The 25,227-nt window shown below is 47.9% G+C and overlaps 1 protein-coding gene across 1 annotated transcript; it reads left to right on the plus strand.

Moving 5' to 3' along the window:
• Positions 1-3,613: 3,613 nt before the first annotated feature.
• Positions 3,614-4,243, plus strand: LOC141027407 (uncharacterized). The gene has a single exon (XM_073504438.1). It carries the CDS (start codon positions 3,614-3,616, stop codon positions 4,241-4,243), a length of 630 nt encoding a protein of 209 aa, XP_073360539.1.
• Positions 4,244-25,227: the final 20,984 nt, after the last annotated feature.

The following is a 25,227-nucleotide window of genomic DNA, read 5'->3' on the forward strand; positions in this document are numbered from 1 at the left end:
ATCTTAGGGGTGCAGGGGTTGCAGGTTCGTCGAAGAATTTAGGTAGTTCGTCGGCTTTAGAGGGATGACGGTGGGGGAAGGTAAAGAGGAGGGCGGGGCGGCGAGGCTCTCCGAAGAGCGTTGCCGGTTGCGGGCGGCAAAGGCAAGCGGTTCGGCCTGGGTTGGATCTGGCGGCGGACAAATGAAGAAGAGAGACAGTGCTGGTGGCTGGAACTAGAAGACAAGCCATGATCCATTGGATCTTAATTCAAGGGTTGAGAAAGAAAGGACTTGGCACCAAAATTTTTCAGCCGACTTACTCCTAGCTAGACGGTCCCATTTTTTCTCTATATTCTATGCTATAATCCAATAGGGAACAAAAATAAGTGGATCAAAATGGATGACAAAAAACTGGTTTCTTAATATATACTATTACCTCTGTTCCGAATTATACGATGTTTTGGATATTATAATATAAGCTACATTCGAACTGAAATGAATGAACTAACACAAAAATGTGTTTATATACAGATGAATGCCTCCACGGAAAATAGAATATATAATCAAATGATTGTTTACATTTCCAAGTGCATGAGTGTGCCAGCTCAAATCACGTCGTTCAAGTCATCCTGGAGAACCAGGGAACAAACCCCCTGAAAAATGGCCAACCCCTCGTCGGCCTCCCTCCTCCTCCCACCGCCGCCTCCGCCTCCCGTTCTGAGTCCCACCTCCTTCCGCGATGCGGTGCTGGCCCCCGCATCTGGCTGCACTCCCTCTGCTGCAGCGGGGATGGGCGCCCATGCGGCGAGCTCGGCGCCCTCGCGTTCGCGCCTTCGGTCTGCCATCATGGCGGCTGCGACCGCGCCAGGCATTCAAGGCGGTGGTTGGACGCTGGTAGGCAAGGGGGGCCGCCCCGCCAGAGATGCCCCCGCTCCTCGCCGTCCCCCGCCGCGGCGTTCTCGCTTTAAAGAGCTCCTGCGTAAGTGCTGGGGCAAGTGCTTCAACTGTAGAGATCCTCGACACCGCATTGCCGAGTGCCGCAACCCCACCTGTTGTCTCCTCTGCGACGCCGTCGGTCATCGTGCTCGCTGTTGCCCCTCCACCCAGCCCCGTCCTTCCTCCCCTCTTCGCTCGCGTGCTTCCACTCCTTCCATCCGCCCTCCGCTGCCTCCTTCAGTTCCTCCCCGCGAGGTGTTGCCGCGCCCCCTGCCTTCCACCTCTGCCGCTGCTAGCTCCCTTCCTTCTGCGCGATCGAGAGCCATGGAGGCCCCTGCTGCTGATGTGGCCGTCCGCCGCGTCTTGGGATCGGTTTCTGCGGTGGCTCGACGCTCGGCTTCTGTTGCCGACGCGGAGAGAGTGCTGGTGCGCCGGGGAGTGGTGGCCGTCCTTGTGGGGAGCCAACCCGCTCTCCTCCTGACCGAGGTCAAGTTCGCCATGGCTCGCCACTTCCGCATCGATGATGCTGAAGTGGATGTCTCTGTGCACGCGCCTGGGGAGTACTTGCTCGTCTTCTCCGACCATCTAGTGCGCAACGCCGCCATTCAGCACCAAGGTGCCCTCACCATTGGGCATGTCTCCTTCATGCTCGTGCCTTGGAGCCGTTTCCGGCGCGCCGCCCCATCCAAGCTGCGGTACAAGGTCCGCGTCTGCCTGGAGAACGTCCCTAGGCACGCCTGGGATGTGGAGTCCATGAGGCCTCTCTTTGACCCGGCGACCATCATCGACTCTGTCGACTCCGAGGTCCGATCGGAGGAGGAGACCGGCTGCTTCCGCCTCTGGGTTTGGATGGCGGACGTAGAGAAGCTGCGTACCAGAGGCCGCTTGGAGCTGGAGGAGCCAAGAGAGATCGACTCCCCCGACATGCACTACCCGGAGCTCGGCATGTTCGACGAGGTCCCAGAGAAATGGGGCCAGATCCCGCTGCTTGGTCACGACGTGCTCATCCACCTCGACTACGTTATCGACTTCTCCTCCCCGCCGAGCTCCAGCCCGGACAGCAACTTCTGCGACCATAGCGACATCAGTGGTCTCCCTTCCGAGGTGGGCATGTCCCCGGAGTGGCCAGCCAAGTGGGGCTACCAATGGTTCTTCGGGTTTGAAGATGGCGACTTCCCTCCTCCCCCTCCCCGCGTCTCTGCCCATTCCCGGCTCCGCTTCCCTGACAACGATGGGGCTGGGCGTGGGGGCCATCGGGACGGCCTTGGTGAAGGCCGACGTGATGGTGTCGAGGGTGCTCGTCGTGGCGATGCGGGTGCTGGAGGCCGCCGCCGGGCGGGGACGGCACAGGGAGACACGCGCTTCCTTCGGAGTCGGGGCGCCACCAACGGGGCAAACGGATATGCTCACGGCGTCAACGGCGTCTTCGAGCGATGCTCCTCCACGCCTACGGCGAGCCTTGCCGTTTTGCCGTCGCTGCCGGCGTCTGTTGTGGTGGCTGGTCCTGGATCGTCGGAGGTGCATGGCGCTAGCGAAGTGGGACCGGTGGAGGCTCTGGACAGCAGTGCATGCGCGGCAATGCGCAGACAAGCTGGGTCACGACAGCTCTGTCGTGTATCCAGAGGTGGCATGCATGGCACTGGCACCTGGCCCTGTGGGGTTGGGCAGACTGATCCCGGGTCCAGTGTTGACCATGGTGGATGGGGAAGGATCGACCCTGTCAGCTAATGAAACCAGAGCTGCAACCTTCCTTCCCAGTGAAAGTCAGGCCATGATGGCTGGCCCATGTCTGGAGGAGGGCGACAGTCTCGGGCCCCGACCGGAAATGATGGGACAAGTGGATGGGGGTGCTCTGGATATTGCTCAGCTGTTGGTAGGGCCAGCAGTGGCTGAGGTGGAGTGCCAAGATCTCATCTGCTTCTCTCCTTCGGAGGACAGAGGTGAAATTCGGATTAGAGATGGGGAGGTTTTGGGCCTAGCCGGCCTAGCCCAGGAGCTGCAGTCTTCCATGGGCCTTCCCCTATGCAGGCTTTCGCTAGAGGGAAGACCCGCATAGGCAGCCGAGCACGGAGGCCCCAAGCATGGATGGGGCTGCGATCGGCTTTCTCTTGGCCCCTCCTGCTTCTGCCCCTGTGGATAGCCCCCAAGATTCCACAGCGGTGCTGCAAGAGTTCCTCTGCGGCTTCGCCTCCCCTGCCCCAGTTCCAATCCTGCCGACCCCCCTGGTGGCAGCGCCTGCTGCTAGAGAGAAGAGAGGCAAGGAGGCGACGGAGACCGCCACGATCCGCTCCAGTGGTAGGCTTGCGGCCAAGCCCACAAGCAAGATGAATCCGATAGAGAAGGCGCAGTTTGTCCTGATGAAGAAAGGGGGTTTCATCCCAATTGATGGCAGGCCAACCCCCAAAGATTTCCAGCGGTACCGTGATCTGTACAAAAAGAAGCTTCTGAAGTTCTTCATCCAGGTGGTCACTGCGCTGGTGGACGCGGCCAGCCCAAGAAAGGTCAAGGAGATGGAGGTTGCGACGGCTGCCATCGTGGCTTGATGCGTGGCCCCTGGTCCGATGTGTAACTTTCTTGTTTCCATGCTAGTCTGTATTTGTATTGTGTGGTGGAGAGTGTTGTGCCTGTTGGAGTCTATCCGTGTGTGGGTCTGCCGGTTGCCTCTGGTCTGGGGGCCTAGACTGTTGGTATCTTTGCAATGGGAGGTCAGTTTGTTGTGGTGGTGTCACCAAGTGTCTGTTCTAGTTTCCTTATGGAGTTAGCCATCCTTGATTGGAACGTGAGGGGTCTTAATAATCCAGCAAAGAGAACGGCTGTGGCAAGTTTTGTGGCTGACAAGGGATTCAACATTATTTGCTTGCAAGAGACCAAATTAGCTGTAATCTCGAGGCATTTGGTTGTGGAAACCTTGGGAGTGAGATTCGGCGACAACTTCATCTTTAAACCTGCTGATGGTACCCGAGGGGGCATCCTTATTGCTTGTTCAGCGGATTTTTCTGTTCTTCAGCTTCAGACAGCCCCCAATGAGTTCTCTTTGTCGGCCACGATCTCGGACAGAACTACTGGCAACGGGTGGACGATCACAGCTGTCTATGGGCCGCAGAGAGCTGATGAAAAGAGACAATTCCTTGATGAATTGAGAGTAATCAAAGACCTTGCTGACCCAGCCTGGCTAATCCTTGGTGATTTCAACCTTATTGCTCGGTCTGAGGATAAAAGTAATGGTAATATAAACATCAGAATGATGGGCAGATTCAGGGCTTTTATCGCCGATCTGGAGCTTAGGGACCTCCCGCTCCTGGGACGAAGATATACCTGGTGCAACTAGAAGGAGAGGGCCACTCACACCAGGATCGATCGTTTTCTTATGACTGAAGATTGGGAGCTGCTTTACCCTCAGTACCAGCTCTCCCCGGGATCTACTTGTGTCTCGGACCACTGCCCTCTAATATTGCGCAAGATGGGAGTCCAATGCTTCAAGGGGTTCCGGTTTGAATCCTACTGGTTAAAGATGGAGGGGTTTCAGGAGGTAGTCCAGAAGGCCTGGGAGAAAGAGGTCAGATCGGCCTGGGAGAAAGAGGTCAGAGGGCCCAGAGATACCTCTCCGATACACGAAGTGACAAATCCTAATCTCGATCTATGCCAACCCAACAAACACCTCCAGAGACACCTGTAGAGCATCTTTATAATCACTCAGTTATGTTGTGACGTTTGATAGCACACAAGGTGTTCCTCCGGTATTCGGGAGTTGCATAATCTCATAGTCATAGGAACATGTATAAGTCATGATGAAAGCAATAGCAATAAACTAAACAATCATGGTGCTAAGCTAACGGATGGGTCTTGTCCATCACATCATTATCTAATGAGGTGATCCCGTTCATCAAATGACAACACATGTCTATGGCTAGGAAACTTAACCATCTTTGATTAACGAGCTAGTCAGGTAGAGGCATACTAGGGACACTCTGTTTGTCTATGTATTCACACATGTACTAAGTTTCCGGTTAATACAATTCTAGCATGAATAATAAACATTTATCACACTACTAGGAAAAGGCCTACTAGTGGCGCACCAGTTTTGCCTACTAATGCGGGGTGATGCGCCATTAGTATCCTTTGGCATACTAATGGCGCACTGCGGTGTGATGCGCCATTAGTATCCTTTGGCATACTAATGGCGCACGTTGGGGTGATGCGCCATTAGTATGTATATTAGGGATTTTTTTTTCTTTTCTGATTTTTGCACAGATTACAAAATATATTATTGGACAGAATATAAGCAGCACCACACAGCAACAGCAGATTCATCGAATACAATAGAAGATTAGTCTCCGAATACAATTCATCATATTAGTCTCCGAATTCAAAAGACCGAACAAAGATAGAAAATTACAAGTCTCGAGACCGCGAGTAGCGAGTTTGTCTTCACATTACAAGTCGATATCGATCATCTAAACTACCATCACATAGAAGAGAGCCGCGGTCATCACGATGAGCATCATCGCGATGAAACCGGTCTTCATCCGGTTCCTCCAACGCTCCCTCCTCTCTCCCGCTAGATAGCGCGCGTATCTAGATTCCGCCTCCGCCCTAGTGGTGTACCCTTTGTAACTGTTACCGCTGAAACAGTGAACCTGTCTCCGACACTCCTCCCAGTCGTCGTAGACTCCGGGAACCTTACCCTTGTACACGACATACGACGGCATCTCTATGCACTAGCCAAACAACAGACAATACATAAGCAATATATAAGTATGCAACAAAAGGTTCGGAAGAGAAAAGCAAGACATTAATAGCATGATTCATGGTCCTACTAATAAATAGCATCGATTACATCTAAGTTGAACGACTGTCCAAACCAAAGAGACATACAAGTTCATTAAAGTTTAATTACAACATGAGCTAATCAATGTTTCAGAACTACACATAGCATCACTACTTTCGACTCGACTCATGGGACCGGAGCATGGATGAAGCGCCGTCTGTCGTGATGGTCATGAAGTCGCGGGCGTTGTCAGCCTGCATTTGTTGCGTTGTGTCTATCTCACTGTTGGACGGTTGAAATTTGAGGTAGAACTGCCTCGAGGTACGAAGGACATCTTGATGGATGATTTCTGCAAACTCCGACTGGATGCGAAAGAATTCTTGTCGGATGTCCGCGTCCTGGATTGCCGCCAAGCTTGCGGCCCAATCTTTGAGATTATTTGGTAGCAGAAGGTGATTATGGTCCCGTACGATCGCCCGCATGTGATGGAGGGCGTAGTAGGCATCCTTCTGACCGCCAGGCGGCTGCTTGACGCAGGGGAACGTCGTATTGTGGGTGAACACGTGCCTGCCGTACCTACGAGATGGCCTCTTAAAGGTGCCTCCAGATGCGGCGTAGCCGGGGAGAGCATCATCAAGAACTTTCTTGATATTTGTGTAGTCTATCTTGGAGTCACGGTCCGGGTCGAAATACGTGGCCATGGAATATTTCGGGCTTAAAAGGATGAGTGTGCAATGTGTGTCACTGCACAGAACACAGAATGTTAGAAAAAAAAAGAACGATCGAAATCTAAGAAATCATATGTTACGGGGCGGTTAGGAGATGACTTACTCGGGAAAGTAAGGCACGAGGAAGTTATCCTTATCTGGGTTTGCCAGAATGACGCCTTCGAGGTGTGAACTCGCAACTTGCCGGTCCCCAGCGTTGCCCAAGATCTTGGCACACATGTAGAAGGGGTCGACTATCACAATGTCCGGGGTCTTGTCTCTAATGATCCGCATCTCCATACTCAGCGAAAACAGCCGAACGAAGGTGTAGTGCAGCGGATGAAGGTTAAGCATAGCAAAGATGTCATCAAACCGCAGGACGATCGTACCCCCGACGGCGCTATCCACAAAGCCCTTGCCCTCTGGCACCTTGGCCACGAAAACCGGGTATGCCACATCATTCTCTCTGAGACGCCGCTTCTCCAAAGAAAGAACACTGTCATGGAGACTCCGCATAGCACCGGTTGCAGCATTGAGCATATTTGTCGGTAGCATCGGCCTACCCGCCACATGCACCCTCCTCGAGATATCCTTAGGTGAAGGTGGCCCGTCCCGAGCACGGATCGTACTCGGTGCCGGCTGGCTCGCACTAGCGCCCTTGTTAGTCTTTCATTTCCGTCCCTTCTTCCTGATCTGCTGTAATGGGATCGAGTTCTGCTCACAGACTGCCTTCTTGAGCGTGTTGGGGCTGATAATATTTGGCACCTCAGCTACCTGAGGCTCGGTGAAGGCGGCAACTGGAGGCGTCTCCTGAGAACTGAATGCCAGACGACGCCTGTTGCAATTGGGTTTCTCCGCCGTACCAGCTAGATCGCGGTCGTCTTTTTCAGGGTTGGGTTCTTGAGAAGGAGGCCCGCAGAACTCGTCACTGTACCCATGTTCGGCAAAGTACTTATCGACGTTGGAAAATGTAGCGCCGTCGTTGTCGTCCGGATCCTATGCCATATGCATGTCCGGATCCTGTCGTCGTCGCAGTTGATCCTACTTAATTAAGTACTAAGATACCCCGGCCCATGCATTAGTCGCAAGTACCCCATATGTCCTATTTTTAGCAAAGTCATGCTAAAATTCACGGAAAATTTCAGCATGACCTTTGCTGAAAATACGACATATGGAGTACCCGAATTTGCCGGAACGGAAGTTAATCGACATTCTGGCAAACTCAAGGGCCTCTCGGGGTACCTGCAAAATCATTATCCCCGCGTAATGAAGTCGCCAATGGGTCATTTTAGAAGATCACAAGTAGCATCATCACAAGTACAACATCATCTATAGCTTTATATTAACAAAGCATCAACACATATACAAAAGACCACTTATGCCAACAGTATGGTTTATATCAGATTCAGAGTTAGAAACAGGAAAAACTGGTGCTTCAAAGCCTACTGGACACAATTTACATCTATCAGTACAGGATGTCCTGACTAATTTCAAGTGTTCACAGGTGAACTTGTACCATGGATGAGCCTAGTGCTTCATTAGTCACCCTGTGCATGAAATGTATCGTGTATCAAACCATCAATTACCTGCTGAAAAACAAAAACCTTCAGGACAGAGTGAAAATAGTTACCGAACTCAATGACTAAAGATATGTAAAATGTATGACACAGAAAATAAAGAAATCATGTTGATGAATAGTATTGTGTCAAGTTCAGTTTGAAAATTCAGTTACTGCTTGAGTGATTTGACACCAAAAATTACTCCCAAAAATTACAATGACTGTATATTGACTGCATATGCTTGTTTTGATTGTAACTTGGTGAAGTAGTCACTACTGTACTACTAGTGTGCAGCGATTGGGGAGAAGAGCTCATCGATTAGATTGTAACTTGGTGCACTTGCATTCAGTCACCACCACCAAATCCTAGTGCAGGTGTGGTTCTAAAATCCTAGTGCACTTGCACTTGGTGCACTTGGAGAACATGATTGGGCATTCTGAAACATAATTGCTCTAGTGCAGTTGTGGTTCCAATTGAGGTGTGCCCTATGGTCTTATACATAAGCCAAACAAACTAATTAGGGTTCAGCAGCAAGCAGCTGCACAACTGCATCACTCCCTGTCTCCCTCCCTTCAGATATAGCGGCTCAAAAGTCAAGTAAACTGAAGATTAATCTAACAAGCCTGACAGTAGCTAACTGTACCTAACTGTACCTAACTGATGCTAACTGTACCTAACTGAATTTTTGACAGTAGCTAACTGTATTTAGTAATATTTTTGTAACAGTCTTGCCCCTATTTGAAGGACAAGCAAATAGATACCTAAAATCCACTAGTATTGCCTCTAAAAAAGCCTAACTGGATTTTTCTGTAACTGTACCTAACTGAATTTTTCTGTACCTAACTGAACTGTAAGGAGTTAACTGAAATTCACTAGTATTGCCTCTAAAAAAGCCTAAAGTCCACTATTATCTACTTTAGGCACAATCATACACAATTCTGACTGTACTGTAACAATTGTACTCTATCAAAATGTTGAAATTTTGACATTCGGAGGGTCACCTGCGTGGTGGTGCCCTGCACAGCGGTCGTTGAGCTCGCGCGGTGTGGTGAGCTCGCCGGAGATGGACGGGCCCTGCACATCGGTCGAGACTCAGAGCAGAGGTTGAGGGCAAGAGGAAGAAGAAGAAGAAGGAAGTGGAGGGGAGGGGCTCACCTGCAGTCGAGGGCGTACACGGCGCCGGCCGGCTGCAGTGGTGGGGGGTGCGGGGGCGCGGGGGCGGCGGGGGTGGAGTCCGGCGGGGGAGAATCACGCCGGCGACGGGGTCGTTGCGGTCGCCACTCCTTGTCGCCGCCGAGCTCACGCCCGGGGGGGGGGTGAAGAAGAGGAAGATGGCGGCGGTCCTCCTGGGCAGGCCGCGCGGTGTTGGACGGCGAGCACGAGGTTGACGCAGGTGGGGCCGCGGGGGAGGGGGACGGCGAGGGCGCGGGCGCGGGCGGAGGGGGCGGTTGGGCGGGAGGACGTCGAGGGCGCGGGCGCGGGCGGAGGGGGGACGGCGAGGGAGGCGGCACTCGGCTCGGGGAGGGGGCATTGGGGGCGGTGGTGGTCGGGTGCGGCGGGGGCAGCGAGCACGGCCGGGGACGGCGAGCATGGGGGCGGTGGTGGTCGATGGTGGTCGGGCGCGGGTGAGATGAGGCAGGGGAGGGATTAGAGAGAAATGTGAGAGATTGGGGATTTTAGTGTGGGGGGAAGCTTACTAATGGCGCACCACGAAGCGGTGCGCCATTAGAATGTTTTTTTATATAGCAATGGCGCACCCACGATCGATGCGCCATTAGTAAACTTTTTTTATATAGCAATGGCGCACCAGCCAGAGGTGCGCCATTCGTAATATTTTATTATTATTATTATTTGTTGCATCTAATATTTTTTAGAAAATGAGTATGAATATGAAATAGTAATAATTTTTTATAAAAACAGTAATAATATTTATGAATATGAAAAAAATCATCAAATTTATTATTTGAAACTATAATCAAATTTGTTTTTTTTTGCAATTTTAGTTGCATTCATTTGTGACGATGGAGCGGGCCGGGGAGGGTGCGGGGGGTCGTCGGCGGCGGTGGAGCGGGGGCGGGTGCGGGGGGTCGGCGACGGCGGCCGGTGGAGCGGGGTAGAGGGTGCGGGGGGTGCTCGACGGCGAGGGGGACCGGATCTGGCGAGGTGGGATAGCGATCGAGATGGAGGGGGATGGAGATCGAGTGTCCATGAAATTTAAAAATATTCATGAGTTCAAAAAGTGCCCATGAAATACAATCGAGAAATGAAGGCTACAATTTAAATACAATCGATCTTAGCTAGCTATCTGTTCACAATCTTCTTGCCCTTATTTTTCGTAAATGGAGTTCTTCTCTTGGCGGATGTCCTTTAGGTAGGGTGGTCCTGCTTCTTCTTGTGGTGTATGCTGATACTTCATCGTCGTCGTCATGTTCCATCTTCGGGTCGCCTTACTTGTCGAAGTCTTGCTCATTGGCAACTCCATCCATTCCGATGATCTTCCTTTTGCCTCTCCTCACGACAACACGACTGGGCTCTGACGGGTCGGTAATGAAGAAGCATTGGTCCACTTGGGAAGCCAGTACCCATGGCTCATTTTTCGCGGTGACGTTCGCGCCTGCGGTCTTGGATTTGGCTTCGGGTATAACCATGGTGGTGAAATACCGGTCTTCTTTTATGACGCTCTTGGCCCATCTGACACGGAACATCGGGACCTTCTCTCCAGCGTAGCTCAGCTCCCAGATCTCCTCGATCCTTCCGTAGTATCTGTCCTTGTCGTTACCGGTGTAGGATTCCATCGTTACCCCGGAGTTCTGATAACCATCGCTCTTCATGTCCTTGTCCTTGGTGTAGAATGTGTAGCCGTTGATATCGTACGCCTCATACGTCATCAGGTTGTGCTCGGCGCCCTGTGACAAGGCGAATATGAGTTGTTCTTCCGCGGAAGAATCCTCATGTAAAGGGTACGACAGAAGCTTCTGCTTGAACCAACGCGTGAAACATGCGTTGTGCTCTTTGATTATATCTCCGTCCGTCCTCTGTTGGCCTCGGTCATTGTACGTCTTCTCAATAAACGTTTTGTGCTCTGCCACCCAAGGATCGACCACGTCTATGTGTTGTAGCGCGACTAGGTTTGCTCTTTCAAAGTCGGCGAGTCGACCATCGAAGTCGACATGCATTTCGCGGCGACCCTCACGGTGACCCCATCCAGCGAGCCTGCCGAGGTGCCTGTTGACGGGCAGACCAACGGGGTTCTCGATGCCTAGATAATTCGTGCAGTAGGAGATGCACTCTTCGGTCAGAAAGCCCCTGGCTATGCTTCCCTCTGGACGTGACATGTTGCGAACGTATCCTTTGATGACACCATTCATCCTTTCGAACGACATCATGCTGTGCAGGAACGTCGGCCCGAGTTGGATGATATCCTCCACGATATGGACCAGCAGATGCACCATAACGTCGAAGAATGCGGGCGGGAAGTACATCTCAAGCTCGCATAGTATCACCACAATCTCTTCCTGTAGCCTTTTGAGTTTCCTCACGCCAACCGACTTCCGAGAGATGACGTCGAAAAAGTTGCATAGGCCAAATAGCGTTTCACGGACGTGCGCGTCCATGATCCCACGGATTGCAACTAGAAGTATCTGCGTCATCAGCACGTGACCGTCGTGAGACTTCATCCCGCTGAACTTCTGCTTCGCTGAGTCTAGGTATCTGCTTATCTTCCCCGCGTAACCGTAAGGAAGTTTTACTCCTACGAGGTAGGTGAAAAACTGATCGATCTCCTCCTGACTTAGAGTGAAGCACGTGGGAGAGTTAAGCACGCGGGAGGGAAGTCATTTCCGGTCTTCTTGGCCTTTTTGCCTTTGCGACGACTTTCCGTGTCCTGCTTCGCCTCATCATCATCATCATCATTAGCGTGAAGCTGCTCCCTGATGCCCATTGATTTCAAGTCTGCCCTTGCTTTCGGCCCATCTTTGGTCCTCTCTGGCATGTTGAGCAGGGTACCAAGCAGACTCTCGCACACGTTCTTCGTGATATGCATGACATCAAGGCTGTGAGGCACACGGTGGATCTTCCAGTACGGCAAGTCCCAGAAAACAGACCTCGTTTTCCATACCTTTAGCAGTGGCTCTGGCGCCTTTCGCTTCTTTCCCGGCTCTGGCGCCTTTTGCTTCTTTCCCGGCAGTGGGCAATCTTTCCAATTTTTCAACAGCTCATCTATTTCCTCGCCGCTCCTCGTACGCGGGCGTCTTCGGGGTTCGGTTTCACCATCGAACAGATCCTTGCGTTTCCTCCACGGGTCATCGTCGCGAAGCCACCTTCGATGTCCCATGAACACGGTTTTCGAAGACCCAGGATCTCTATCTAGCTGGCGATACGTTGTGTCATCCATGCACCTGACGCATCCAGAAAATTCGTGGACCACCTGCCCCGCGAGATATCCGTAACCGAGATAGTCGTGCACCGTCGTGAGCAGTGCGGCTCTCATAGGGAAATATTCTTTCTCTGCGGCGTCCCACGTATTGGCTGGCGTTTTTCACAGCGTGTCTAGCTCCTCTTTTAGCTGCCCCAGATACAGATTGATGTCGTTCCCTGGTTGTTTCGGCCCTTCAATTAGCATACTCATGTGAATGTACTTCCTCTTCATGCACAACCAGGGGGAAGGTTGTACATCCACACAAACACAGGCCAGGTGCTACGTGTGCTTCTCTGGCTGCCAAACGGATTGACTCCATCGGTGCTCGTGCCCAGCACGATGTTCCTTGGATCGTTCCCAAATTCTGGGTGTTCGAAGTTCAACGCTTGCCACTGGCTCCCATCCTTAGGGTGACTCAGCATCTTGTCTTTTTTATTTATCTCCGGATCATTTGCGTCATCTTCTTGCTTCTTCTCCTCCCTATCCGCGTGCCAACGCAAGAGCTTTGCTACCTTAGGGTCCGCGAAATACCGCTGCAGACGAGGAGTGATCGGAAAGTACCACACCACTTTTCGAGGAGCTTTCTTCCTCTTCTTGTATCGAGTGACGCCGCACACCGGACATATGGTAGACTCCGCGTGCTCGTCCCGATAAATGATGCAATTGTTCATGCACACATGGTATTTCACGTGCGGTAAATCTAGAGGACACACGATTTTCTTCGCCTCCTCGAAACTGGTCGGGCACTTGTTCCCCTTGGGAAGACGTTCGTGCCAGAATGACATGTTCTCGTCGAAGCATGCGTCGGTCATTTTGTGTTTTACCTTCATCTCCAGAGCCATGAGCGTTACTTTCAGGCGGGTATCCTCGGGCCTGCATCCTTCATACAATGGAGTAACCGCGTCTATCTCCAGTTGATCCAGCTTGGCTTTCTCTCGGGCGGCAGCTCTTGCGTTATCCGTCTGCTTGAGAAGCAGCTCTTGAATATGAGGGTCCTGCACCCAGCCCATCGATGGTCCATCGTCGTCTGCTCTGCCGGCATCTTCATCTTCATGATCATGCCCTTCGTCTGCTCCCGCATCTTCCTCATCATCATGTCCGGCATCTTCTACATGATGACTGTGTACAGCATCACCGTCGTGATCATGTCCTGGAGATTCTTTGTCTTCTCGCCCGCCCGAGCCGCGGTGGTTGTCTTGCTGCCCATCCTCATTTCTTGCCCGACCCCCATGGACGACTTCATAGTCATCTTCATCACCTTGCCACTGATAGCCATCCATGAAACCACGCAAGAGCAGGTGGTCCCGCACCTGCCCGGAATCCGGGTCCGCAATAAGGCTCTTCAGCTTGCATCTTCGACACGGACATCTTATCTCCGTCTCGTTCTTTTCAAGCATCTCGGCCTTCGCGGAGCTCAAAAACCTATTCACGATGCCTTCGGTCATCGTGCGGACCATGGTCGCCTGCGGGGTAGAGCAAAACGATATTTTAGAACCAAGAAAAAATTTGGCATGACTTTCCCTAAAAATAGGACCAAAAAGAATGCATAGTGCCAAAATTCTCGCCGAAACGGAAATGAATCAACATTCTGGTGAAATATTGGCAACTATCGCATTTCAAATACCGGTACCTACAAACACAAACATATATGCAACACCACAAACATATGCAACACCACTAACATACATAGATCTAGCTAGGCCATAAAAAGTGCATGTGCACGTTGTTCGAGAGGGAGAACAACATAAAGATAGCTTCCCCCTTACTTACCTATCAAAAAAGGTAATTTAACCACTTAATTTGGATGAATTTATGGTGCAAATGAGGTGAGGAGGAGGCAGCCGAGACAAGCTTGGAGGAGGAGGTGGAGAGAATGAAGTGGGGAAAGTGAGTGGGTAGGTGTGGCTGTCCAAAATATCTAGCTCGTCCCAGGTTACTAATGGCGCACCACCACCTAATGCGCATTAGTAACCCTGGTTACTAATGGCGCACCTGCTGGTGGTGCGCCATTAGTAGTTTTGCAAAAAAAAAGACACTAATGGCGCACCAGGGAACAGTGCGCCATTACTAGTTTTGCAAAAAAAAAATAGTAGTGGCGCACTATGTGGCTGGTGCGCCATTACTAGTTAGAACTAGTAATGGCGCACTGTGCCCTGGTGCACCATTAGTATGTTTGGAAAAATAAAAAAAAATTGTTACTAATGGCGCACCGTGTGTCTGGTGCGCCATTAGTGTCTTTCACACTAATGGCGCACCAGCACATGGTGCGCCACTGCTATATAGCAATGGCGCACCACATGTCTGCTGCACCATTAGTGGCCATTCCATCTATAGCCCTTTTCCTAGTAGTGTCATGATATAAGGAAATATAAATAACAACTTTATTATTGCCTCTAGGGCATATTTCCTTCAGTCTCCCACTTGCACTAGAGTCAATAATCTAGTTCACATTGCCATGTGATTTAACACCAATAGTTCACATCACCATGTTATTAGTTCACATTGCCATGTGACTAATACCCAAAGGGTTTTACTAGAGTCAATAATCTAGTTCAGATCGCTATGTGATTAACACCCAAAGAGTACTAAGGTGTGATCATGTTTTGCTTGTGAGAGAAGCTTAGTCAATGGGTCTGTACATTCAGAGCCGTATGTATTTTGCAAATTTTCTATGTCTACAATGCTCTGCATGGAGCTACTCTAGCTAATTGCTCCCACTTTCAATATGTATCCAGATTGAGACTCAGAGTCATCCGGATCGGTGTAAAAGCTTGCATCGGCGTAACTATTTACGACGAACTCTTTATCACCTGCATAACCGAGAAATATCTCCTTAGTCTTCTAAGGATAATTTTGACCGCTGTCAAGTGATCCACTCCTGGATCAATATCGTACCCCCTTGCCAAACTCATGGCAAGGTACACAATAGGTTTGGTACACATCATAGCATACTTTATAGAACCTATGGCTGAGGCATAGGGAATCACTTTCATTCTCTTTCTATTTTCTGCCGTGGTCGTGTTTTGAGTCTTACTCAACTTTACACCTTGCAATACAGGCAAGAACTCCTTCTTTGACTGTTCCATTTTGATCTACTTCAAAAATCTTTTCAAGGTATGTACTCATTGAAAAATCTTATCAAGCATCTTGATCTATCTCTATAGATCTTGATGCCCAATATGTAAGCAGCTTCACCAAGGTCTTTCTTTGAAAAACTCCTTTCAAACACTCCTTTATGCTTTCCAGAAAATTCTACATCATTTCCGATCAACAATATGTCATTCACATATACTTATCAGAAAGGCTATAGTGCTCCCACTCACTTTCTTGTAAATACAGGCTTCACCACAAGTCTGTATAAAACTATATGCTTTGATCAACTTATCAAAGCGTATATTCCAACTCCGAGATGCTTGCACCAGTCCATAGATGGATCGCTGGAGCTTGCACATTTTGTTAGCACCTTTAGGATTGGCAAAACCTTCTGGTTGTATCATATACAACTCTTCTTTAATAAATCCATTAAGGAATGCAGTTTTGATATCCATTTGGCAGATTTCATAAAATGTGGCAATTGCTAACATGATTCGGACAGACTTTAAGCATCGATACGAGTGAGAAAATCTCATCGTAGTGAACATCTTGAATTTGTCAAAAACCCTTTTCGACAAGTCGAGCTTTGTAGATAGTAACACTACTATCAGCGTCCGTCTTCCTCTTGAAGATCCATTTATTCTCAATGGCTTGCCAATCATCGGGCAAGTCCACCAAAGTCCACACTTTGTTCTCATACATGGATTCTATCTCAGATTTCATGGCCTCAAGCCATGTGTCGGAATCTGGCCTCATCATCGCTTCCTCATAGTTCGTAGGTTCATCATGGTCTAGCAACATGACTTCCAGAACAGGATTACCGTACCATTCTGGTGCGGATCGTACTCTGGTTGACCTACGAGGTTCGGTAGTAACTTGATCTGAAGTTTCATGATCATCATCATTAACTTCCTCACTAATTGGTGTAGGCATCACTGGAACTGATTTCAGTGATGAGCTACTTTCCAATTCGAGAGAAGGTACAATTACCTCATCAAGTTCTACTTTCCTCCCACTCACTTCTTTTGAGAGAAACTCCTTCTCTAGAAAGGATCCACTCTTAGCAACAAAGATCTTGCCTTCGGATCTGTGATAGAAGGTGTACCCAACAGTTCATTTTGGGTATCCTATGAAGAAGCACTTCTCCGATTTGGGTTTGAGCTTATCAGGCTGAAACTTTTTGACATAAGCATCGCAACCCCAAACTTTAAGAAATGACAGCTTAGGTTTCTTGCTAAACCACAGTTCATACGGTGTCGTCTCAACGGATTTTAGACGGTGCCCTATTTAACGTGAATGCAGCTGTCCCTAATGCATAACCCCAAAATGATAGTGGTAAATCGGTAAGAGACATCATAGATCGCACCATATCTAATAAAGTACGGTTACGATGTTCGGACACACCATTACGCTGTGGTGTTCCAGGTGGCGTGAGTTGCGAAACTATTCCACATTGTTTCAAATGAAGGCCAAACTCGTAATTCAAATATTCGCCTCCGCGATCAGATCATAGAAACTTTATTTTCTTGTTACAATGATTCTCAACTTCACTATGAAATTCTTTGAACTTTTCAAATGTTTCAGACTTGTGTTTCATTAAGTAGATATACCCATATCTGCTCAAATTATCTGTGAAGGTCAGAAAATAACGATACCCGCCGCGAGCCTCAACACTCATCGGACCGCATACATCGGTATGTACTATTTCCAATAAGTCAGTGGCTCGCTCCATTGTTTCGGAGAACGGAGTCTTAGTCATCTTGCCCATGAGGCATGGTTCGAAAGCATCAAGTGATTCATAATCAAGTGATTCCAAAAGCCCATCAACATGGAGTTTCTTCATGCGCTTTACACCAATATGACCAAAATGGCAGTGCCACAAATAAGTTGCACTATCATTATTATTGCATCTTTTGGCATCAATATCATGTGTATCACCGTGATCGAGATTCAATAAACCATTTACATTGGATGTAAGACCATAGAAGGTTTTATTCATGTAAACAGAACAACAATTATTCTCTGATTTAAATGAATAACCGTATCGCAACAAACATGATCCAATCATATTTATGCTCAACGCAAACACCAAATAACATTTATTTAGTTCCAATACTAATCCCGAAGGAAAAGGGAGTGTGCGATGGTGATCTTATCAACCTTGGAATCACTTCCAACACACATCATCACCTCGCCCTTAACTAGTCTCTGTTTATTTTGCAACCCCCGTTTCGAGTTACTACTCTTAGCAATTGAACCAGTATCAAATACCGAGGGGTTGCTATAAACACTAGTGAAGTACACATTAATAACATGTATATCAAATATACCTTTGTTCACTTTGCCATCCTTCTTATCCGCCAAGTATCTAGGGCAGTTCCACTTCCAGTGACCATTTCCTTTGCAGTAGAAGCACTCAGTTTCAGGCTTGGGTCTAGCTTTGGGCTTCTTCATGGGAGTGGCAACTTGCTTGTCATTCTTCTTGAAGTTCCCTTTCTTTCCCTTGCCCTTTTACTTGAAACTAGTGGTCTTGTCAACCATCAACACTTGATGCTTTTCTTGATTTCTACCTTCGCCGATTTCAGCATCGTGAAGTGCTCGGGGAATCATTTTTGTCATCCCTTGCATATTATAGTTCATCACGAAGTTCCAGTAACTTGGTGATAGTGACTAGAGAATTCTGTCAATCACTATCTTATCTAGAAGATTAACTCCCATTTGATTCAAGCGATTGTAGTACTCAGACATTCTGAGCACATGCTCACTGGTTGAGCTATTCTCCAACATCTTGTAGGCAAAATACTTGTCAGAGGTCTCATACCTCTCGACTCGGGCATGAGTCTGAAATACCAATTTCAGTTCTTGGAACATCTCATATGTGTTGGGTAACGTAGCAGAAATTCAAAATTTTCTACGCATCACCAAGATCAATCTATCGAGTAATCTAGCAACGAGGGAAGGAGAGTGCATCTACATACCATTGTAGATCGCGATGCGGAAGCTTTGCAAGAACGCGGATGAAGGAGTCGTACTCGTGGCGATTCAGCTCGCGGTTGATTCCGATCTAAGCACCGAAGAACGGTGCCTCCGCGTTCAACACACGTGCAGCCCGGTGACGTCTCCCACGCCTTGATCCAGCAAGGAGAGAGGGAGAGGTTGGGGAAGAATCCGTCCAGCAGCAGCACGACGGCGTGGTGGTGGTGGAGGAGCGTGGCAATCCTGCAGGGCTTCGCCAAGCACCGCGGGAGAGGAGGAGGAGGGAGAGGGGTAGGGCTGCGCCAAGAGAGATCGGAAAACTCATCTATTGGGCAGCCCTAGACCTCAACTATATATAGGGGGGGAGGGGGCTGCGCCCCCTCTAGGGTTCCCACCCCAAGGGGTGGCGGCCAGCCCTAGATCCCATCTAGGGGGGCGGCCAAGGGGGGAAGAGAGGGGGGCGCCACTAGGGTGGGCCTTAAGGCCCATCTGGACCTAGGGTTTGCCCCCTCCCACTCTCCCTGCGCCTTGGGCTTTGGTGGGGGGGCGCACCAGCCCACCTGGGGCTGGTCCCCTCCCACACTTAGCCCACGCATCCTTCTGGGGCTGGTGGCCCCACTTGGTGGACCCCCGGGACCCTCCCGGTGGTCCCGGTACATTACCGATAGCACCCGAAACTTTTCCGGTGACCAAAACAGGACTTCCCATATATAAATCTTTACCTACGGACCATTCCGGAACTCCTCGTGACGTCCGGGATCTCATCCGGGACTCCGAACAACATTAGGTAACCACGTACATACTTTCCCTATAACCCTAGCGTCATCGAACCTTAAGTGTGTAGACCCTACGGGTTCGGGAACCATGCAGACATGACCGAGACGTTCTCCGGCCAATAACCAACAACGGGATCTGGATACCCATGTTGGCTCCCACATGTTCCACGATGATCTCATCGGATGAACCACGATGTCGGGGATTCAATCAATCCCGTATACAATTCCCTTTGTCTACCGGTATAGTACTTGCCCGAGATTCGATCGTCGGTATCCCGATACCTTGTTCAATCTCGTTACCGGCAAGTCTCTTTACTCGTTCCGTAACTCACATCATCCCATGATCAACTCCTTGGTCACATTGTGCACATTATGATGATGTCCTACCGAGTGGATCCAGAGATACCTCTCCGTTTACACGGAGTGACAAATCCCAGTCTCGATTTGTGCCAACCCAACAGACACTTTCAGAGATACCTGTAGTGCACCTTTATAGCCACCCAGTTACGTTGCGACGTTTGGTACACCCAAAGCATTCCTACGGTATCCGGGAGTTGCACAATCTCATGGTCTAAGGAAATGGTACTTGACATTAGAAAAGCTCTGAGCAAACGAACTACACGATCTTGTGCTAGGCTTAGGATTGGGTCTTGTCCATCACATCATTCTCCTAATGATGTGATCCCGTTATTAACGACATCCAATGTCCATGGTCAGGAAACCGTAACCATCTATTGATCAACGAGCTAGTCAACTAGAGGCTTACTAGGGACATGGTGTTGTCTATGTATCCACACATGTATCTGAGTTTCCTATCAATACAATTCTAGCATGGATAATAAACGATTATCATGAACAAGGAAATATAATAAGAACCAATTTATTATTGCCTCCAGGGCATATTTCCAACAGTCTCCCACTTGCACTAGAGTCAATAATCTAGTTCACATCACCATGTGATTAACACTCACAGGTCACATCACCATGTGACCAACATCCAAAGAGTTTACTAGAGTCAACAATCTAGTTCACATCACTATGTGATTAACACTCAATGAGTTCTGGTTTGATCATGTTATGCTTGTGAGAGAGGTCATTAGTCAACGGGTCTGAACCTTTCAGATCCGTGTGTGCTTTACGAATATCTATGTCATCTTGTGGATGCTACCACGCGCTACTTGGAGCCATTTCAAATAACTGGTCTACTATACGAATCCGGGTTACTACTCAGAGTCATCCGGATTAGTGTCAAAGTTCGCATCGACGTAACCCTTTACGACGAACTCCTTTTCACCTCCATAATCGAGAAAATTCCTTAGTCCACTAGATACTAAGGATAAGTTCGACCGCTGTCATGTGATCCATTCCCGGATCACTATTGTACCCCTTGACCAACTCATGGCAAGGCACACTTCATGTGCGGTACACAACATAGCATACTGTAGAGCCTACGTCTAAAGCATAGGGGACGACCTTTGTCCTTTCTCTCTCTTCTGCTGTGGTCAGGTCTTGAGTCTTACTCAATGCTCACACCTTGTAACACAGCCAAGAACTCCTTCTTTGCTGATCTATTTTGAACTCTTTCAAAATCATGTCAAGGTATGTTTTCATTTGAAAGTACTATTAAGCGTTTTTGATCTATCCTTATAGATCTTGATGCTCAATGTTCAAGTAGCTTAATCCAGGTTTTCCATTGAAAAACACTTTTCAAATAACCCTGTATGCTTTCTAGAAATTATACATCATTTCTGATCAACAATATGTCAACAACATATACTCATCAGAAATTCTATAGTGCTCCCACTCACTTCTTTGGAAATACAAGTTTCTCATAAACTTTATATAAACCCAAAATCTTTGATCATCTCATCAAAGTGTACATTCCAACTCCGAGATGCTTACTCCAGTCCTTGGAAGGATCGCTGGAGCTAGCATACCTTTTAGCATCCTTAGGATCGACAAAACCTTTCTGATTGTATCACATACAACCTTTCCTTACGAAAACTCGTAAGGAAACTTGTTTTGACATCCATCTGCCAGATTTCATAAATGCAGCTAATGCTAACATGATTCCGACGGACTTAAGCATCGCTACGGATGAGAAAATCTCATCGTAGTCAACTCCTTGAACTTGTGAAAATTCTCTTTGCCACAAGTCGAGCTTCATGGACGGTAATATTACCGTCCATGTCCGTCTTCTTCTTAAAGATCCATTTATCTTAATGGCTCGCCGATCATCGGGCAAGTTCACCAAAGTCCATGCTTTGTTCTGATACATGGATCCTATCTCGGATTTCATGGCTCCTAACCATTTGTCGGAATATGGGCCCACCATTGCTTCTCCATAGCTCGTAGGTTCATTGTTGTCTAGCAACATGACTTCCAAGACAGGATTACGCATTACTCTGAAGTAGTACGCATCCTTGTCGTCCTACGAGGTTTGGTAGTGACTTGATCCGAAGTTTCATGATCACTATCATAAGCTTCCACTTCAATTGGTGTAGGTGCCACAGGAACAACTTCCTGTGCCCTGCTACACACTAGTTGAAGTGACGGTTCAATAACCCTATCAAGTCTCCACCATCCTCCCACTCAATTCTTTCGAGAGAAACTTTTCCTCGAGAAAGGACTCGTTTCTAGAAGCAATTACTTTTGCTTCCAGATCTGAAATAGGAGGTATACCCAACTGTTTTTGGGTATTCTATGAAGATGCATTTATCCGCTTTGGGTTCGAGCTTATCAGCCTGAAACTTTTCACATAAGCAGCCCCAAACTTTTAAGAAACGACAACTTAGGTTTCTCTAAACGGTGTCGTCTCAACGGAAATTGCGTGGTGCCCCTTTTAAAGTGAATGCGGTTATCTCTAATGCCTAACCCATAAACGATAGTGGTAATTCGATAAGAGACATCATGGCATGCACCATATCCAATAGGGTGCAGTTATGATGTTCGGACACACCATCACACTGTGGTGTTCCAGGCGGTATTAATTGTGAAACACTTTCCACAATGTCTTAATTGTGTGCCAAACTCGTAACTCAGATATCTCTATGATCATATCATAGACATTTTATCCTCTTGTCACGACGATCTTCAACTTCACTCTGAAATTACTTGAACCTTTCAATAATTCAGACTTGTGTTTCATTAAGTAAATACACTCAGCATCTACTCAAATCATCTGTGAAGTAAGAACATAACGATATCCACTGCATGCCTCAGCACTCATTGGACTGCACACATCAAATGTATTACCAACAAGTTTCTCTCTTGTTCCATCTTACTGAAAACGAGGCCTTTCAGTCATCTTGCCCATGTGGTATGATTTGCATGTCGCAAGTGATTCAAAATCAAGTGAGTCCAAACGATCCATCTGCATGGAGTTTCTTCATGCACATATACCAATAGACATGGTTCGCATGTCTCAATCCTTTCAAAAACAAGTGAGTCCAAAGATCCATCTACATGGAGCTTCTTCATGCGTTTTATCCCAATATGACTCAAATAGCAGTGCCACAAGTATGTGGTACTATCATTACTTTTGGCATGAACATGTGTATCACTACAATCGAGATTCAATAAACCATTTATTTTAGGTGCAAGACCATTGAAGGTATTATTCAAATAAAAGAGTAACCATTATTCTTCTTAAATGAACAACACAATCAAATCATGTCTATGCTCAACGTAAACACCAAATAACAATTATTTAGGTTTAACACCAATCTCGATGGTAGAGGGAGCATGCGATGCTTGATCACATCAACCTTGGAAACACTTCCAACACATATCGTCATCTCACCTTTAGCTAGTCTCCGTTTATTCCGCAGCTTTTATTTCGAGTTACTAACACTTAGCAACCGAACCGGTATCTAATACCCTGGTGCTACTAGGAGTACTAGTAAAGTACACATTCATATAATGTATATCCAATATACTTCTGTCGACCTTGCCTGCCTTCTCATCTACCAAGTATCTAGGGTAGTACTGCTTCAGTGACCGTTCCTCTCATTATAGAAGCACTTAGTCTCGGGTTTGGGTTCAACCTTGGCTTTCTTCACTAGATCTGCAACTGATTTGCCATTTCATGAAGTATCCCTTGTTGCACGTGCCCTTCTTGAAACTAGTGGTTTTTACTAACCATCAACAATTGATGCTCCTTCTTGATTTCTACTTTCGCGGTGTCAAACATCGCGAGTTGCTCAAGGATCATCTATCCCTGATATGTTATAGTTCATCACGAAGCTCTAATAGCTTGGTGGGAGTGACTATGGAGAACCATCACTATCTCATCTGGAAGATTAACTCCCACTCGATTCAAGCGATTGTGGTACTCAGACAATCTGAGCACATGCTCACCGATTGAGCTTTTCTCCCTTAGTCTGCAGGCTTAAGAAACTTGTCAGAGGTCTCATACCTCTTGACGTGGGCACTAGTCTGAAATCCCAATTTCAGTCTTCGGAACATCTCATATGTTCTGTGACATTTCAAAAACGTCTTTGGCGCCACAATTCTAAACCGTTAGCATTACGCACTGAACTATCACGTAGTCATCAAAACGTGTATGTCAGATGTTTCGCAACATCTACAGATGACGCTGAGGTTCATTACACCGAGCGGTGCATTAAGGACATAAGCCTTCTATGCAGCAATGAGGACAATCCTCAGTTTACGGACCCAGTCCGCATATGCTACTATCAACTTTCAACTAAATTTTCTCTAGGAACATATCTTAAACAGTAGAACTAAGGCGCAAGCTATGACATAATTTGCAAAGACCTTTTGACTATGTTCATGATAATGAAGTTCATCTGATTATTGAACTCCCACTCAGATAGACATCCCTCTAGTCATCTAAGTGATACATGATCCGAGTCAAACTAGGCCGTGTCCGATCATCACGTGAGACGGACTAGTCATCATCGGTGAACATCTCCATGTTGATCGTATCTACTATACGACTCATGTTCGACCTTTCGGTCTCTTGTGTTCTGAGGCCATGTCTGTACATGCTAGGCTCGTCAAGTCAACCTAAGTGTTTCGCATGTGTTCCGAGGCCATGTCTGTACATGCTAGGCTCGTCAACACCCGTTGTATTCGAACGTTAGAATCTATCACACCCGATCATCACGTGGTGCTTCGAAACAACGAACCTTCGCAACGGTGCACAGTTAGGGGGAACACGTCTCTTGAAATTTTAGTGAGGGATCATCTTATTTATGCTACCGTCGTTCTAAGCAAATAAGATGTAAACATGACAAACATCACATGCAAATCATAAAGTGACGTGATATGGCCAATATCATCTTGCGCCTTTTGATCTCCATCTTCGTGGCGCGACATGATCACCTTCGTCACCGGCATGACACCATGATCTCCATCATCATGATCTCCATCATCGTGTCTTCTTGAAGTTGTCTCGCCAACTATTACTTCTACTACTATGGCTAACGGTTAGCAATAAAGTAAAGTAATTACATGGCGTTTTCAATGACACACAGGTCATACAATAAATTAAGACAACTCCTATGGCTCCTGCCGGTTGTCATACTCATCGACATGCAAGTCGTGATTCCTATTACAAGAACATGATCAATCTCATACATCACATATATCATTCATCACATCCTTTTAGCCATATCACATCACATAGCATACCCTGCAAAAATAAGTTAGACGTCCTCTAATTGTTGTTGCATGTTTTACGTGGCTGCTATGGGATTCTAGTAAGAACGTTTCTTACCTACGCAAAAGCCACAACGTGATATGCCAATTTCTATTTACCCATCATAAGGACCCTTTTCATCGAATCCGATCAGACTAAAGTGGGAGAGACAGACACCCGCTCGCCACCTTATGCAACTAGTGCATGTCAGTCGGTGGAACCTGTCTCACGTAAGTGTACGTGTAAGGTCGGTCCGGGCCGCTTCATCCCACGATGCCGCCGAATCAAGATAATACTAGTAATGGCAAGTAAATTGACAAAATCGATGCCCACAACTACTTTGTGTTCTAC

This window comes from Aegilops tauschii, chromosome 1 (genome assembly GCF_002575655.3).
Source record: "Aegilops tauschii subsp. strangulata cultivar AL8/78 chromosome 1, Aet v6.0, whole genome shotgun sequence".
In the NCBI taxonomy this organism is placed as follows: domain Eukaryota; kingdom Viridiplantae; phylum Streptophyta; class Magnoliopsida; order Poales; family Poaceae; genus Aegilops; species Aegilops tauschii.

Coding starts and splice junctions, on each gene's coding strand:
- LOC141027407 (XM_073504438.1), top strand. CDS start 3,614: ATGGGAGGTCAGTTTGTTGTGGTGGTGTCACCAAGTGTCTGTTCTAGT.